The 15,517-nt window shown below is 38.8% G+C and overlaps 1 protein-coding gene across 1 annotated transcript in view; it reads left to right on the forward strand.

Annotated features, from left to right (window-relative positions):
• The window catches only part of calcrl2 (calcitonin receptor-like 2), a 42,609-nt gene that overhangs the window by 15,257 nt on the left and 11,835 nt on the right, over positions 1–15,517 (forward strand). Inside the window, exons 2-3 of the mRNA XM_005730845.1 lie at positions 10,987–11,044; positions 11,185–11,359. Of these exons, the coding sequence (XP_005730902.1) occupies positions 10,987–11,044; positions 11,185–11,359 (233 nt within the window). The remainder of the gene's footprint in view (positions 1–10,986; positions 11,045–11,184; positions 11,360–15,517) is intronic.

Here is a 15,517-nt window from a genome sequence, read left to right on the forward strand (position 1 = left end):
ATGACAACCTCAATCAGGATTTTTTTATTAAGTACTTTTATTCATCTTTAGGCATGAAAAAAATATTTTTGAACTTCATTTTTTAAAATATGTACTTTTCAAAGCGTTGGTTACATGTCCACTTAGGTGCACAACATACGTTTTGACTTATGAATTTGACACATCAGTGTCCAGTGTAGTGGTTTATGTGCAAGTATATCAACACTGACACAAATACAAGAAAACAGCTGTCCACAACGATAGCTGTCCACTGTAGTGGCCACTATGCGTGAAATGGTTAAAGCCTTGTAGGTGAGCAACAGGACCTTAAAATCTGCTCGAACCTGACAAGGCAACCAGTGAAGACATTTCAGTACTGGGATAATGTGCTCAAATTTCACAATTTTTGGCTAAAATCCAAGCAGCTGCGTTTTGTACCATCTGTAAATCTGTAAACCTCTAAAACCTTTTTTTGGTAACCCAGAAAGAAGAGTGTTATAATAATAAATGCACAAACACACAAATGCAGTCTTCTCCTGGTTTCAAACACATGAACTTTAACAAGAGTTACCTGCAGATCCAGTGATGAAAGTTTGGAGTTCTTTAAACAGACTGAATTTGCTGGGGAGCCGAGTCTTGTCAGACATTTAAAAGCTATGTCTTTTGTTAACGACCTTCCTCACTGTGAAATGATTTATATAAATTAACTGGATTTTTTTTTTTTTTAAACCCTGGCTAAAAAGTTGTAGTTGCTATCTACAGCCACTGGATAACATGTTTGTTAGTTCAAGTGATAATACCAGTCATGTCTCTATTACATATTATTTGAGACTGTATGACTTGTACATCACCTACCCACATATCAAAATTGGTATGGCCCCGATCTGGCCCACACAATGTTCTTATACATGGCCCACATACCACAAAGAATAACAGCCCTTTGGTGGCCAGATCTGGTTTGCCAGATCTGGGCAAACCAGTTGCAGACCACACTGCAACTGGTCTTGCAGTGTGTCTGCAAGACCAGTTGCAGACACACTGGTGGTCCTTTGCTGGCCCATGTGTGGATTACCTCTGGTAAACCTGATTTGGGCCACCAAAGGGCCGTCATTCTTTGCGGTATGTGGGCCATGTGTAAGTTGTGTGCAGCCAAGGGCCAGTTGCAAACACACTGCTGGCCCTGTGCTGGCCCAGATGTCAGCCTAATGTGTACCTTAATCAAGCCATGTAATAACAACATGTGCTGGAACATAATAGTGCAAAAGTAACATGACAAAACTGTTCAGACAGTGAATGGACTGATTCATATATAGCGCTCTTCTACTCTCCCAGATTACTCAAAGTACTCTATACAACATTCCACATTCTCCCACTTTCTCTAGACTGAGTGCTTTCTAACTATATTCATACACAGACTTGCAGACTAGAGGAGCCAGGGATCAAACCACTAACCTTCCGATCAGTAGGTGGCCTGCTCTACCTCCTGAGCTACAGCCACCCACTGGTGCAGAGAGTAAACTGTCACTAGGTTTGGGATATAGTGTACACTCACAAACTTGTCAAATCTGCATTTGAAACGTTGGCTACCATAGCAGTATAGTATTGCAACATGGCATTTAGGTCTTCTGACTAAAATAGGAAAATAGGAAGATAAATAGTGCCATCATTGCCAGACCTGGCCCACATCTGGTTGACATACACCCTGCCATGACACCAGTCAGTCAGAAGTGCCAGCTTGATGCCGGATCCAGGGAAGACCTATTTTCTATGGGCCTGGGCCACATACACCAAACCACAATCGGGCCAGATGTGGCATGCCATCGCATAAACAGTGGCATCATTGCCAAACCTGGCCCATATCTGGATGACATACGTCTTATCATGCCAGAAGTCAACCAGCAGTGCCGGCTTGATACCAGATGCAGGCCAGACCTGCTTGCTATGTGGGTAGAGGTGACTGGCGTTGTGTTTTGGCACTACAGGGAGTGCAGAATTATTAGGCAAGTTGTATTTTTGAGGAATAATTTTATTATTGAACAACAACCATGTTCTCAATGAACCCAAAAAACTCATTAATATCAAAGCTGAATGTTTCTGGAAGTAGCTTTTAGTTTGTTTTTAGTTTTAGCTAATTTAGGGGGATATCTGTGTGTGCAGGTGACTATTACTGTGCATAATTATTAGGCAACTCAACAAAAAACAAATATATACCCATTTCAATTATTTATTTTTTACCAGTGAAACCAATATAACATCTCCACATTCACAAATATACATTTCTGACATTCAAAAACAAAACAAAAACAAATCAGCGACCAATATAGCCACCTTTCTTTGCAAGGACACTCAAAAGCCTGCCATCCATGGATTCTGTCAGTGTTTTGATCTGTTCACCATCAACGTTGCGTGCAGCAGCAACCACAGCCTCCCAGACACTGTTCAGAGAGGTGTACTGTTTTCACTCACTCACTCTCATTTCATCAGTCCATAAAACCTTAGAAAAATCAGTCTTGAGATATTTCTTGGCCCAGTCTTGACGTTTCAGCTTGTGTGTCTTGTTCAGTGGTGGTCGTCTTTCAGCCTTTCTTACCTTGGCCATGTCTCTGAGTATTGCACACCTTGTGCTTTTGGGCACTCCAGTGATGTTGCAGATCTGAAATATGGCCAAACTGGTGGCAAGTGGCATCTTGGCAGCTGCACGCTTGACTTTTCTCAGTTCATGGGCAGTTATTTTGCGCCTTGGTTTTTCCACACGCTTCTTGCGACCCTGTTGACTATTTTGAATGAAACGCTTGATTGTTCGATGATCACGCTTCAGAAGCTTTGCAATTTTGAGACTGCTGCATCCCTCTGCAAGATATCTCACTATTTTTGACTTTTCTGAGCCTGTCAAGTCCTTCTTTTGACCCATTTTGCCAAAGGAAAGGACGTTGCCTAATAATTATGCACACCTGATATAGGGTGTTGATGTCATTAGACCACACCCCTTCTCATTACAGAGATGCACATCACCTAATATGCTTAATTGGTAGTAGGCTTTCGAGCCTATACAGCTTGGAGTAAGACAACATGCATGAAGAGGATGATGTGGACAAAATACTCATTTGCCTAATAATTCTGCACTCCCTGTATATAAATAAAACTGAACTGAATTGAATATATTTTGCTACAATATCACTGATCATGAAGAACTAGATTCAATAATGAATTAAATCTATTCAGTAAGGACTGGGGAAGATCTAAACTTTTACTCTACAATAGGGGATTTTAGCAAACACAGTAAAACAGGGAAAACAGTGCTATACAGGACATACTGACCACACTACAGAAACACTATTTCTCAGAAACAGTTACCTCAAAAGACCAGAATGCAGTGATGTTATGAGACATGCTGTGTCTCTCGTAGTTCCCCCCTAATTGGAAGTCTTCTTGTATCTTCTGCTGATAACATCACCACTGCTTCTCCTGCCTACACATGTTGCACATGTAACTTCATGATGGAAATGACCACTCTTTGGATGCTGTCAAACTGGCATTGTGGAAACTATAGGACGTCACAACTGATTTAAAGGAAAAGGCAGTTTGAGAAAAAGTAGGCGTTTAGGGAGCTTGTCAGTAAATAGCTCGATTCAGATGGAATTGACTTTATTCGTCTCATTTTTGGAAAAGAGCGTCCGTTCACACTGAAAGATAAAATAGGAGCCAGGTTTAAGAACTGTGAGACTATAAAACTAAATATACTGTTCAAATTAAAATGGTCATGTAAATGAAATAACTAAATGAAATATAATAATATTAGCTGGATAGACATAGTTCAAGATAAATATAAAACAGTGTGTGTCCAAAAGGCAAAGGATAAATCGTAAATGGACTAGTATTAGTAAATGGACTGGATATAGTCCTTTCTAACGTATAAGTACCAGTCCAAGTACCAGGAGGTTGATGGGAAATTTGCTATGGTTATGTGCAGCTGGAGAAATTGTGTACTGATCCTGTAGATAGTGTGTTGTGTCCTGATTCATTTAACCCATTTAACTGTAGTTTGTTCCTGTAAGTGTTTCGTGATTCCCGATCTAGTACGATTATTGTATTCCTGATCCAAATGTTCTTCGGAAGCGGATTGTGCCAATGTTCGTCATAGCTACAAATCAAGCTATCACTGATGCTCTTACAAAAGACCTGCAGAATTCTTTCGATGACTGTATATTTTTACATTTTTCACCCCCAGAAAATGTAGGCACTCTTGGCTTTTTTTGCAAAGATGACCTCACCGATTTAAGGTGTAATCCATTCCTTCAAAAATGGAAATCTACAACAATTTTATTGGTTTTAGAAGCGCCAAGGTCAAGCTTTTTCTCCCCTGGGCCCTGGATAATGCAGGAGAGCTCAAGGGGTCCTTTATGTGGGCCACAATCTTCAGTATGTTGATGTGGTTTTGATGCCTGCTGTATCTGAAGAACAGCAACTATTTCAAAGCTCCTCATTACAAGAAGTGTTAAAGCTACAGGGTGGTGGTTTTCTTGTGGGCAGGATTGTTCTTCTTGTGTATTTTGTGCAAAAACATTACAGTGTGGTGATATTCAAACACTGGAAGGAAATGAAAGGGTGGAACACAGGCCAAAGAAACATAGCATGGTTGTTGTTATTGTTAAGCTATCTCTACATTATCAATATTTTTCTCTGACTTTTTGCTTAATACGGGCCACTCCAGTCAGACTCCCATGTTTCTGTTTCTCATGAACTATCAAGAGGTACAGTTTGTACTTTTTCAGATGTAGACATATTTATGTTCTGCCTTCCAGAAAGAGGGAAAGGGACGATTTATTAGAGTCACTTTGGTTTAACAAAAATAATGAGAAACACTTCTGTTTAAGGAGAGAAAAAGTCTTTCGCAATAAAGGCTTCTCACAATACCACAGATGACTGATCCTTTTTTTTAAAGCATTTTATGACCTCAGGACATCAGGATCCTGGTATGTTTCTTCATTTTCTATTCCATAAAACGTGTTAGGTTTTATTGTTAGGTCGCTCCTTCTTTTAGAGTCTGACAGTTTATCTTAATGTAGTCAGAATTCATTTGCCAAAATCACTTGTGAAGTAGCAGTTTAGCCTAATTACTTCAAACTGCTGTGCATATGTTGCGAGGTCTGTGAGTGAAACCTCGCCATCCACTGAAAACATCACCTTGAGTTCTGTGGTTGCCAAGAAAGGCTACAGCATCTGACACGTGTTTGGACTCATGTTAGTATTTTCTGTTATTAGCACTTCCAATAGGTGATGACTCTCTGCTGTTACTCCTGCATTATTGCTAGTGTGAGGCTGCTACATGTGGTGAACTGGTGGCCTTGATTTGTTTTTACAGCTGTTACCAGACCAGCAAGCAATGCATACCAGTTTGACAGTGACCGCTGTCAGACCATCTAAACATCTCACTAGGGAAAGAAAGAAAGAAAGAAAGAAAGAAAGAAAGAAAGAAAGAAAGAAAGAAAGAAAGAAAGAAAGAAAGAAAGAAAGAAAGAAAGAAAGAACTCTATTAAAGGAATGCACTGAGCTATTGGAAAAAGCCTGACCTATACTGAAGTTTAGTTGCTGTTATGTAATTTTGCTAATGTTTTTATTTTTATTTTAAAATTAAAATTTTAAAATAGTGCTTTTAGTGCTTTTGTCACTAGTTCAATAATCATATACATGTCAATCTAATTCCAATTAAATTCAGTTTTATTGAGATATGACATTGGAGAGAAGACCCCAACATTCAAATAATCCCTTATGAGCAAGCACTATGTGGAGCAAGCCTTCCTTTTTAGCAGGAAGACACTTCCAGTTAAAAGGTCATTATTCCAGGATCATCAGCCTGGAAGGAAGTTTTTCCAAGATCAGGATCAGCCTCATGGAGGACTGTAATGTGAGCAGCTAGTGGATCACGTGATCCACAGTAACAGTAAGCTTTATCAAAAAGTCAAGTCAAGTTAGTTTATTTCTACAGCACATTTAAACAACAGACATTGACCAAAATGCTGCACAACAGTAAAATCAAAACCAATCAATCAATCAAAAAAGAAAACAATACAAATGAAGGATAAAAAAATAATAATAAAAATAAATTCATAGCAACTTTCATAAATACTAAAAATGAAGATAGTAAAAGAAAAAGAGACACAGTGGGGAAAATAAAACAGAAGCTGGCCTGAAGCTGGGAAATGAAAAGAAGAATGTTTAAAGTTGGGAATTCAAGATTGGTAGTTGGGTAGATGACCTAATCTGAGGAGGGATCTGCCCGATAAAAAAGAAACTTTGAAACCTAATCTTTAAAGTATTTAGTTTAATTCAGGTTAATTTGTTTAGCCCCAACTCACAACAACAACACCTTAAGGCAATTTATAATGTAGGGTAAAGATGTACAGTATCAATGGGGAAATGATAACCTGTGAGAAAACAGTAGGTGACGGTGGAAATTAAAAGCTCCCTTTTAACAGGAAGAAACCTCAAGCACAATCAAGGTCAGAGAGGCGGGAGTCTTTTACCACGATCTGTTGGGTTTGAGAGGAAAGAGAAAAGAAAAGGATAAGTAGTGTATGAGCAGAAAAGTAGAGAGGATGTCTGCTTCCTGAAGTCAAACTGAGGGTTGATTCCACAGGTGAGGAGCCTGACAGATGAAGGCTTTAATTTTGGAAAGTCAAGGAACCACAAGAATACCTTAACAGACTTTAAATTATTTTTTATAAGAAAAAAACCTCATCTGTGGAAAACTGATCATTCAAGTATAAATATGGTGGTAAATCACAGCACAGCTGATTAAAACCAAAGCCGTGTCTTAGGTCTACTAATCAGGGCAAGTTACTGAACCACCATGTAGTGGCAATGAGTGCGCGTGTGCTGGACAAAATGCACCAAAAGGGCATAGAAACTGCTCCGTGTATGTGTGTGGATCTTTTGGTTTTACAGTGTAAATATTTGAGCGCTGGGTAAGTGTAGACTAGTGCAATATAAATATCTATCCAAGTAAGCCATGCAACACAAGAAAAGCACAGGGACTTGACCCACATCAGTGTCTGCTCAGCTGTTATGCTACTCTGCTACATGTACTGCAGACGGTGCTGGGACTTTTAATAAACATGGTCAAAATTTGGAGATTGTTTGGAGATTGACAGAATAGTGAGTTATAAAGTAAAATTTCTTAATATAATGGTGTGGAAAGGTTAACTAAATTAGGGGGGAAACTTATGTTATTGTTGTTATTTTACACAGTATTAGTGATACTGTCCCAGCTGGCCTGCTGTAGCTACAGTGGTAATGGTGCTCAGAGCTACAGTATAAAGACTCATTGTTTTCTTCATGAACCAGGTTATTGTAAGCTGCATGTGCTGATGCTTTGTCAAAGTGATGTGTTTTTTTATGTCTGCACTCAGTACGACTTTTCTTTTTTTAAACACTGTTTGAATCTCTGAGTTCAAACACTGGTCAGCAGTGATTCCCAGCTTTTTTTCATAGCCGTAAAAGAAAAGCAGTCACAATATTCTTCAGTCTCACTGACATGTCAGTGATTTTCGGGCTTTTGTTCTCACCAGATGAACCGGTATGACTGAGATAAATGCTGACAGGAAGCAGTGTAGGATGAGAAAAACCAGAGGACAAAAAATAGTTTGAGAGGAAGAGTCTTCAAGAGCAGCAGTAAGAGAAAAAGAAAGAGATCAAGCGGAAAGGGTGTTGGCTTTATTGTATGTGTGCGTCTTAATGTGTCTGGCTGAATATAGGACACACAATTCTCTGGGCACAGTCAAATCAGCATGCATCTGGATCACCTAAGTTCAAATTGAGAGGTGACGGCCTGAGAGAAAATAAAAGACAATAAAACCACAGGGACAAAGGAAGTGACGAATCAGCAATAGCATCTCAGTTTGTTACCGCAAAACAAAGACAATCCAAACCACTTGGCTACAATTCACAGATAGATTGCAAGCAGTGTTTATTGGTGACAATGGCACATAGCGAGCACTTGCCAAGGCATTATGATATGTGCGGGTGCGTGTCCTTGGGTTAACAATGTTCTGATGGGGAACAATACATTACGAGAGGCAACTGTGTACAAAACAGAAAGAGGGGCAATCATTGTTTGGTTCTTGATGGATTGAATCATAATTATAAATATTTGTGTGTGTTTGTGCGTGTCATCATTGTCACTGACGGAAACTCAGAACTGAAGTTCATGGGAAAAACTGTCACAGCACAGTTTGTGATGCGAAGAAAAAAAAAGTAAGGGCAGGCTACAATAGCCTGTGGCTACGATGTTGTTCTTCGCTGCTAGGATGGCATTAAAAGACCAAATCAGAAACCTATTTGCACATGGTAGTAGTAAAGATAATAGTCGATGATTCTTAATATAAAGAATGCAAAAACACAAGTGACTTTTTTACTTCTGTAAGTTACTTAAAGATCAATATTCACATTAAATTCCCCCTGTGCTGCAGTCGATTTGAAATACTCCTCAGCTGGGGGAAAAAGCTGTGGTTAAACAATCTAAAGTAATCCGTGGTTGCACTTGATCTTAGCAGACTCAGCAATACCAAAACTTTCTCTGGGTTGGTGGAGGAAAACTGCAGAAGCAAGCAGTTCGGAAAGAATCTTGCAGGCAAGCTTTGCTGTAATGAGCTTGGGACATTTCCTGTGTGTTGCCTTCACTTCAGACCTAGTTACAAGTCATTTTTGTATGCTTGCAACTGACTCATGAGCATTTGAGAAGCACTTGACTTTAACCTTTAACATTGGCGAACTGATATTTTAATTATAATAAGTGTAGTTTAAGCTGTTTTACGCAATACAACATGACATCCAGTCTGTGTCCAGACTTATAAGAATACAATACAACTTTATTTATATAGCACGTTTAAAACCAAAGGCTTGAAAAGTGCTTCACAATATTACAATAGATCAAAATAAATTTATATAAAAGGCATTACCAAAATACAAAACAAGCACTAGCACTAACACTAACAGATGGGAAGCACTAATTAGACCAGAAGTGTGGGCTAAATAAAGTAGGTATCAGACCTCAATTCGGAGGGTCAATTCATACAAATATAATATCAGCTAAGAGGCTAAACAAAGATACAATAATACGATTAAAATAGATGAGATGAGGGCACTAGCTAGTTGGGAATGCCAGATTAAATAGGTAAGTTTTCAAACGTAATGTGAAAGATTGGATAGAGTCCGAGGCACAAATAGTAGTAGCAGGAAGGCTGTTCCAGAGGTTAGGTGCAGCTGAGACAAAGGCACGATCGTCTTCTGGTCCTCAGTCGAGACCTAGGTTGCACCAAGAGTAACTGACCTGATGATCTTAACGCTCGACTAGGAGTGTACAGGCTGAGAAGGTCAGTGAGATAGCTAGGTGCAATATTATTTATTAGCAACAAGATTTTAAAATCAATACAATATTTGATGGGTAGCCAATGCAAGTCAGCAAGAACTGGAGTGATAGAAGCATTTTGAACAAGCTGTAATCTGTGAAGAAATCAGCATACATTTAATTTTCTCTGTTATTTTAGTTTATTTTAGGTATGCTTAGTACACTAAAAAAATATCGATGTCGATAATGCTGACTTAACTTCATTTTATTATATGGTAATTTTACTTGTGTAGAATATAAAATGTTACATTTAATGGAATCTGGTCAAATGAAATTTACTTAATTGATATACATTAAGTTTATATTTTAAGCATGTTTTCTTAAATGTTTAATTATTTGAATAACTAAGCATTTGATGGGTCCTGTTATTTGTTAATCTGTCTACCAAGCCTGCTTACTGTCCTCACCTACACCGTTCAGTGTTTGTTTCTTTCTTTTCATCACCAGTGTATGTTCAATTAAAAATAAGAGAACTAAATTTTCACGAGAGTTACAAAACTATTTTTAATATATTCTATTGTCACAATGAGTAAATAAGCAACAGAGACAAAAGCATCAAACAAGAATATTTCAGTTGTAAACTTAAACGTTTTCATCTTATATGAGTCTGTTGGATTGAGTGGGGGAAAAAATGATCCAGTCACGCAGAAGATTTTGGATGATGAAATCAAGTCTGCCTGTATTCTGAGAGCTCTTCTCTCCAGGCTCTTTTACACACACAAAAATAATTATAAAACTGAATATTTAGAGAAACAACACCACTGACTCACAACATTTCCACACATTTCTTTCCCCTTTTGCTTTTCTATCTCTCTTATTCGCATCTGTCAAAATGCTTTCATTACTCTGTCCCCTACAGAGAATTTATTGACGATAATGCGAACTCTTATTGCTTTTTCAGATATTTTTCTCATACACTCTTCAGTTTATATCCCTTTCACATCTGGCAAAATGTTTTTGTAACCATGTTGATAAAATGTTGCTATTTTATCAGTTGTGTTTGACTTTAATCATTTGAAATCTTTAAAAAAAAATGTAGATGCCTCCGTTTCACAATACATTTTGCTTCAAGGAAAAATTAAACAGAATATGCAGCTGTAGATTTTTGCATTGAGCAAATCCCCGAAACAAAGTCTAACTATAGAGAGCGAGAACAACACAATTAAAGCACTGACTGTGTATTTGTTGTTAGAGACTCTGTAACTGGCTGGCTCATTAAAGATGAAAAGCTAAAGGGAACTCGCTGCTCTTTTGCCCCAAAATAACAATAAACACACATCTGTTTCTGTGACCCTGAGTGGACAGTAGAGAGAAATGACTGCGGGAGCATGAACTTCCTTTGCTGATAAATGAGAAGATACACAAACAGCGAATAAACATACACGAATGTGCTTATAAAAACTGTGCGTTCACACAGAGGCATTTGGGTTCGGCCTGCAACAGTGACGCTATGCGGAGCGCTTGATTTCATGCATGCTAGTGGTGGTTTTATGTCGTACTTGAATGATGCAGCTGAAGCCACTTCACATGTACATATGGTGGGAGACTTAACGTACAGATGTTTCATAATTACATTGTTCATGTTCTTCTTTTCCTTTTAGAGAAATGTGGAAAACCCTAACACTCTCCCTGCTGGTTGCACTGGCACTCTTCACAGAGGTGAGTACTCCTTTCACCCATTAGCTATTTAAGTGTCTAATGCTTTATGTCAAAGCCAGAATGTGCTTTGATTAAATTAGAGGACGTAGATTTGTAGTATCTCTAACATACTCTTTGTTTTTGATGACTACCTTGCCCAGGTGGCCCACTGTCAGGATATGGAATCCCTGGCAGTCACTGAAAAAACAATGCCACGGCAGGAGAATTTTACTAACATGGATTTGGCCGACTTACTTGGACAGTCGAGACGGCAGATCCTGGCTGCTCAGTTTGAATGCTACTTGAAAATAATCCACGATCCAGTAACAGAAGAAGGTGATGATAACACTTTACCCATTGTTCCATCCCAGATGGAATCTGTAGATGGAGAATGCGGCAGTATTAAAGAAGCATTGAAATCGCTTCTTCTGCAAATATAAACATGCACAGTATGCATGAAACAATTAATTAATAAAATTAATTAATAAAAATTCATCTATTTTCATTGTGTTTGGAAAACATTCCACATAATTATATCAGAGCCAGTGCTAGAACAGATGACTTGTTGCATTACTAGTAAATGAAGAGGAAAGGGAAAATAAAACTTTAACTCATGATCTCACCAAGGCAGAAGAAAAACTCCTCAAATTCCTCACCTATATCGGAAGACTTTAAATGTTGGTAGCAATGGCATTTAAAAGCTCCGTAGAGCAAGCATACACAGGAGGTGGGGTTGTTTACCGCTAACCCACTAAGTTGTTTTAGAATGTGAAATTGGCTTGAAATAAACCCCTGAACCACCATCAACAAAAGTCTGGATATTTTCCATCCTCCACCTTTCGGGGGCAGTAAAGGAGTCCATTGCTATTGTGTAGACCTCTCTGTGTGATAAAGCAGTTGCTGTATTTTCTGTTTATCAAGTAAAAATACATAAAGGCACTTGATGATGTTGATATTAGGGATCTGTGGGGGCCATAGCATCACTTCCAGTACTTCTTGTTCTTCTTTACGCTGAAGAGAGTTCTTAATGACTTTGGCTGTGTGTTTGGGGTCATTATCCTGCTGCAGAATACATTTGGGGCCAATAAACAATCATTTCTTTTTCTGAAAGCACTCTTTGTTTACAGCATTTTGTTTACAGCACAGTAGTGTATATATATCGTAAAGCAACATATAACATATTAAGTAACTGATAGCAGTTGAATAGTAAGGAAGTGAGGTGTATTACTGGCAGTCCTTCCTATTTGGTGTGTGCACATTCCTTGGAAAAGAGAACGAGAGAGAGGAAGTGAGTCAGTAAGAAAGGAAACTTGCCCTTTGTATTTCCCCAGTGCCTGTTACTCCCATTCAGTACTTCACTGCCTTTGAAATGTTATTGTGTGTTTCAATTCCCAGCATGCCTCTGTGGGACCTGGTATAAGCGAATTTCCGAGTATTGTTGAGAAGCTTTGTGTAGCCCAGCTGTGGTTACACTCTCTATATAAGAGTAACACACTATTTATAATGAATGGAAAATCTATATAAATAGTAATAATAATTTAAAGGGTTGCCTGTGGATGATAAAATAAATTCAAAATGAGCAGTTGGTGTATAATCACTTTAGGGTGCCCCACGCCCCTGCGAGTGTTCTTTTAGCTGTATCTTTGCTGTTCCTTGGACTGCGCTCTTCTGGACAGAAATCTTGGATGTCTGGGATCTACTGGTGGCACTTGCCAAGCTTCAAGGGCACTGCACTCAGTGCTCTGATTACCAACGGAACAGCTATTGCCTTCACCCTTAACATCTTCTTGAGCTCTTCTCTCAGCCCTACTTCTCAAGCTTCTTGTGTTCCTTCATCCTGATGTTGCTATTACTCAGTATAGCTACATCTATCACTACAGCCATCTTCCTCTGCTTGTCCACCACTACCATGTCTGGCTGGTTAGCTATCACCAGTTTGTCTGTCTGTATCTGGAAGTCCCACAGGAACTTAGCTTGGTCATTCTCAACCACCCTAGGAACCATGTCCCATTTTGACCGTGGGACTTCCAGGCCGTAGTCAGCACGGATGTTTCTGTATATATGCTGGCCACTTGTTTATGTTGTTCCATGTATCCCAGGGAATCTTTGCACAGCCTGCACCTGGGATCTTGCTTGGTGTGGTAGAACCCTGCTTCTATTGAGCTCGTGCTAAGACCTATTTCTTGTGGTGCCATGATTAGGGCCTCTGTATTGTCTTTCAGTCCAACTTTGTCCAGCCACTGATACAATTTCCTCAATCTGCCTTCATACATACCATGAAGGGGCCTGTCCTACCATGATGATTCTTCTCCTTGCTCTTTTTCTTTCTTGGGTTTCTGCTGCCTGAGGAATTCATTTCTGGTAGTTTGATCCCCTCTTTTCTGACTACCTTCGCTCTCTTTGTTATTATTCAACTTTTTCCAATCCGAATGACATTCCGATGTCACTGCTGTAGATCCTAGTGGTGCGGATTGGTGAATCGATGTCTCATTCACTCTTGGCATATAGCTTGATGTCATCCATGTAGAGGAGGTGGCTGTCAATTGCTCCACTCCATAGTCGGTATCCATAGCCATTGCTCACCAAGGGGTTTAAGGCTTATGCAGTTGAAGTTGGCTTCTAGAGTTGTTTGCCATGTCCCCATTGAGTTCGTAATGAAGTTCAGTTCAGTTCAGTTCAGTCCATTTTTATTTCAAACATGCGCCTTCACATTCATTACAAAATATCATTCCATTCTTTTGTTTGAAAAGGAGTAGGCAGAAGTCTACACTTATTATTCCCTACCCCCTCAAATTTTGCCTTTAATTTAATTTTCTTTTAGCCTTAAATTAAACAAACAACATATGAAGTAAAAGTAAAGCAAAGACAAAACAAAACAAACAAATAAACAAAACAAATAAACAAGCCCCACCACAGTATAGTTACTTTCATATAAATAAGGACTGAGTGGTAACGTTTGCAGATTGACAAATTATGAGACAAACAAACTAAAACACTATTACGAACAACATTTCCGCACTGGGTTAACCCTGTTTTCTTCATTCTTATATTTGTTTAAAAATAGTTTTTTATATTTCATTTTAAACTAGTTTATGTTGTTACTTTCTTTCATTTCTTCTGTTAGAGTGTTCCATAATTGAACTCCTGCTATAGAGATAGACATACTTTTTAAAGTTGTTCTAGCGCTTTGTATTTTCAAATTCTATTTCCCTCCCTCTTTAGCTTCTGTGAAGCACTTTGGGATTTTTATCTTGAAAGGTGCTATATAAATAAAGTTTTACTTACTTACTTAAGTTACACCCACCTTCTCTTTCTATAAACAATTTACAGATTTCTTTTGGAAGCAATTTATTTCTTACGTTATATATTATTTGCTTTCCCCAGGACGGCAATGCTCCGTGCCAATTTCCCTCGAACATAAGTAATATGTGGTTTCCAACAGACCTTGTGGTCAATGATCACACCAAGAAATTTTATTTCATTTACTCTTTCTAAATATACATTGTCAACACATATTTCTACTTTGATATTTTTATTTTGGTTTCCAAACAACATAAATTTGTTTTTATCTCGATTCAATGATAATTCATTTATATCAGGGGTGCCCAATCCCGGTCCTCGAGAGCTACCGTCCTGCAGCTTTTAGATGCATCCTTGTTCCCACACACCCGAATCAAATGAATGGCTTATTATCAGGCCTTTGCCAAACATGATGGCATGCTGAAGAGGTAATCAAACCATTTGATTCAGCTGTGTTGGAGTAGGGATGCATCTAAAAGCTGCAGGATAGTAGCTCTCGAGGACTGGGATTGGGCAGCCCTGATTCATATCAAATCACTTCTTTAATATCGTTAATTACTGTATGATCATCTCCAAAACCTGTGGCAATTCCACACCTGAACAAGATATATTTGTGTCATCTGCAAATATTACAAACTTTAAAGTCTCCTAAGGTCCTGTTGATCTTGTATAGTGTTAGGTATTCTAGGATCCATGTGTGGGGCATTGAGTAATATGCTTTCTTGTAGTCAATCCAGGCAGTGCACATGTTGGTCAGTCTGGTCTTGCAGTCTTGAGGAACTGCTCTGTCTACAAGTGCCTGGTGTTTTACCCCTCTGGTATTACTGCCAATTCCTTTCTGTGTGCCGCTGTATTGAGCTATTTGCAGGGGTGCACAAAAGTGGTCCGCAGGTGCGGATTCGCTGTCAAAATAAAAGATGCGCACCAGATAAGCTCCTTTAAGCAATTACTTTGGTGTTCCTCCACCTCCAAAGAAATGTCATAAGGAGTCCGAACCGCAAAAGAAGCACGTATTCTCGGAAAAGTGGTTGCAGGAGGTGAGCTGGCTTCAAATGATGAACGCACAGAGATGTGGTGCAGAATATGCCGTGAAAATCTCACTCTAGCGGACAAAAACAGTGCCTTTTATCTACGCAAACACGCGTTGCAACTTCTTATCTGGTGCACGTCTTTTATTTTGACAGCGAATGCGCA

The sequence above is a fragment of the Pundamilia nyererei genome, unplaced genomic scaffold (genome assembly GCF_000239375.1).
Source record: "Pundamilia nyererei isolate P.nyererei 1_Seehausen unplaced genomic scaffold, PunNye1.0 scaffold00039, whole genome shotgun sequence".
Classification (NCBI taxonomy): Eukaryota; Metazoa; Chordata; class Actinopteri; order Cichliformes; family Cichlidae; genus Pundamilia; species Pundamilia nyererei.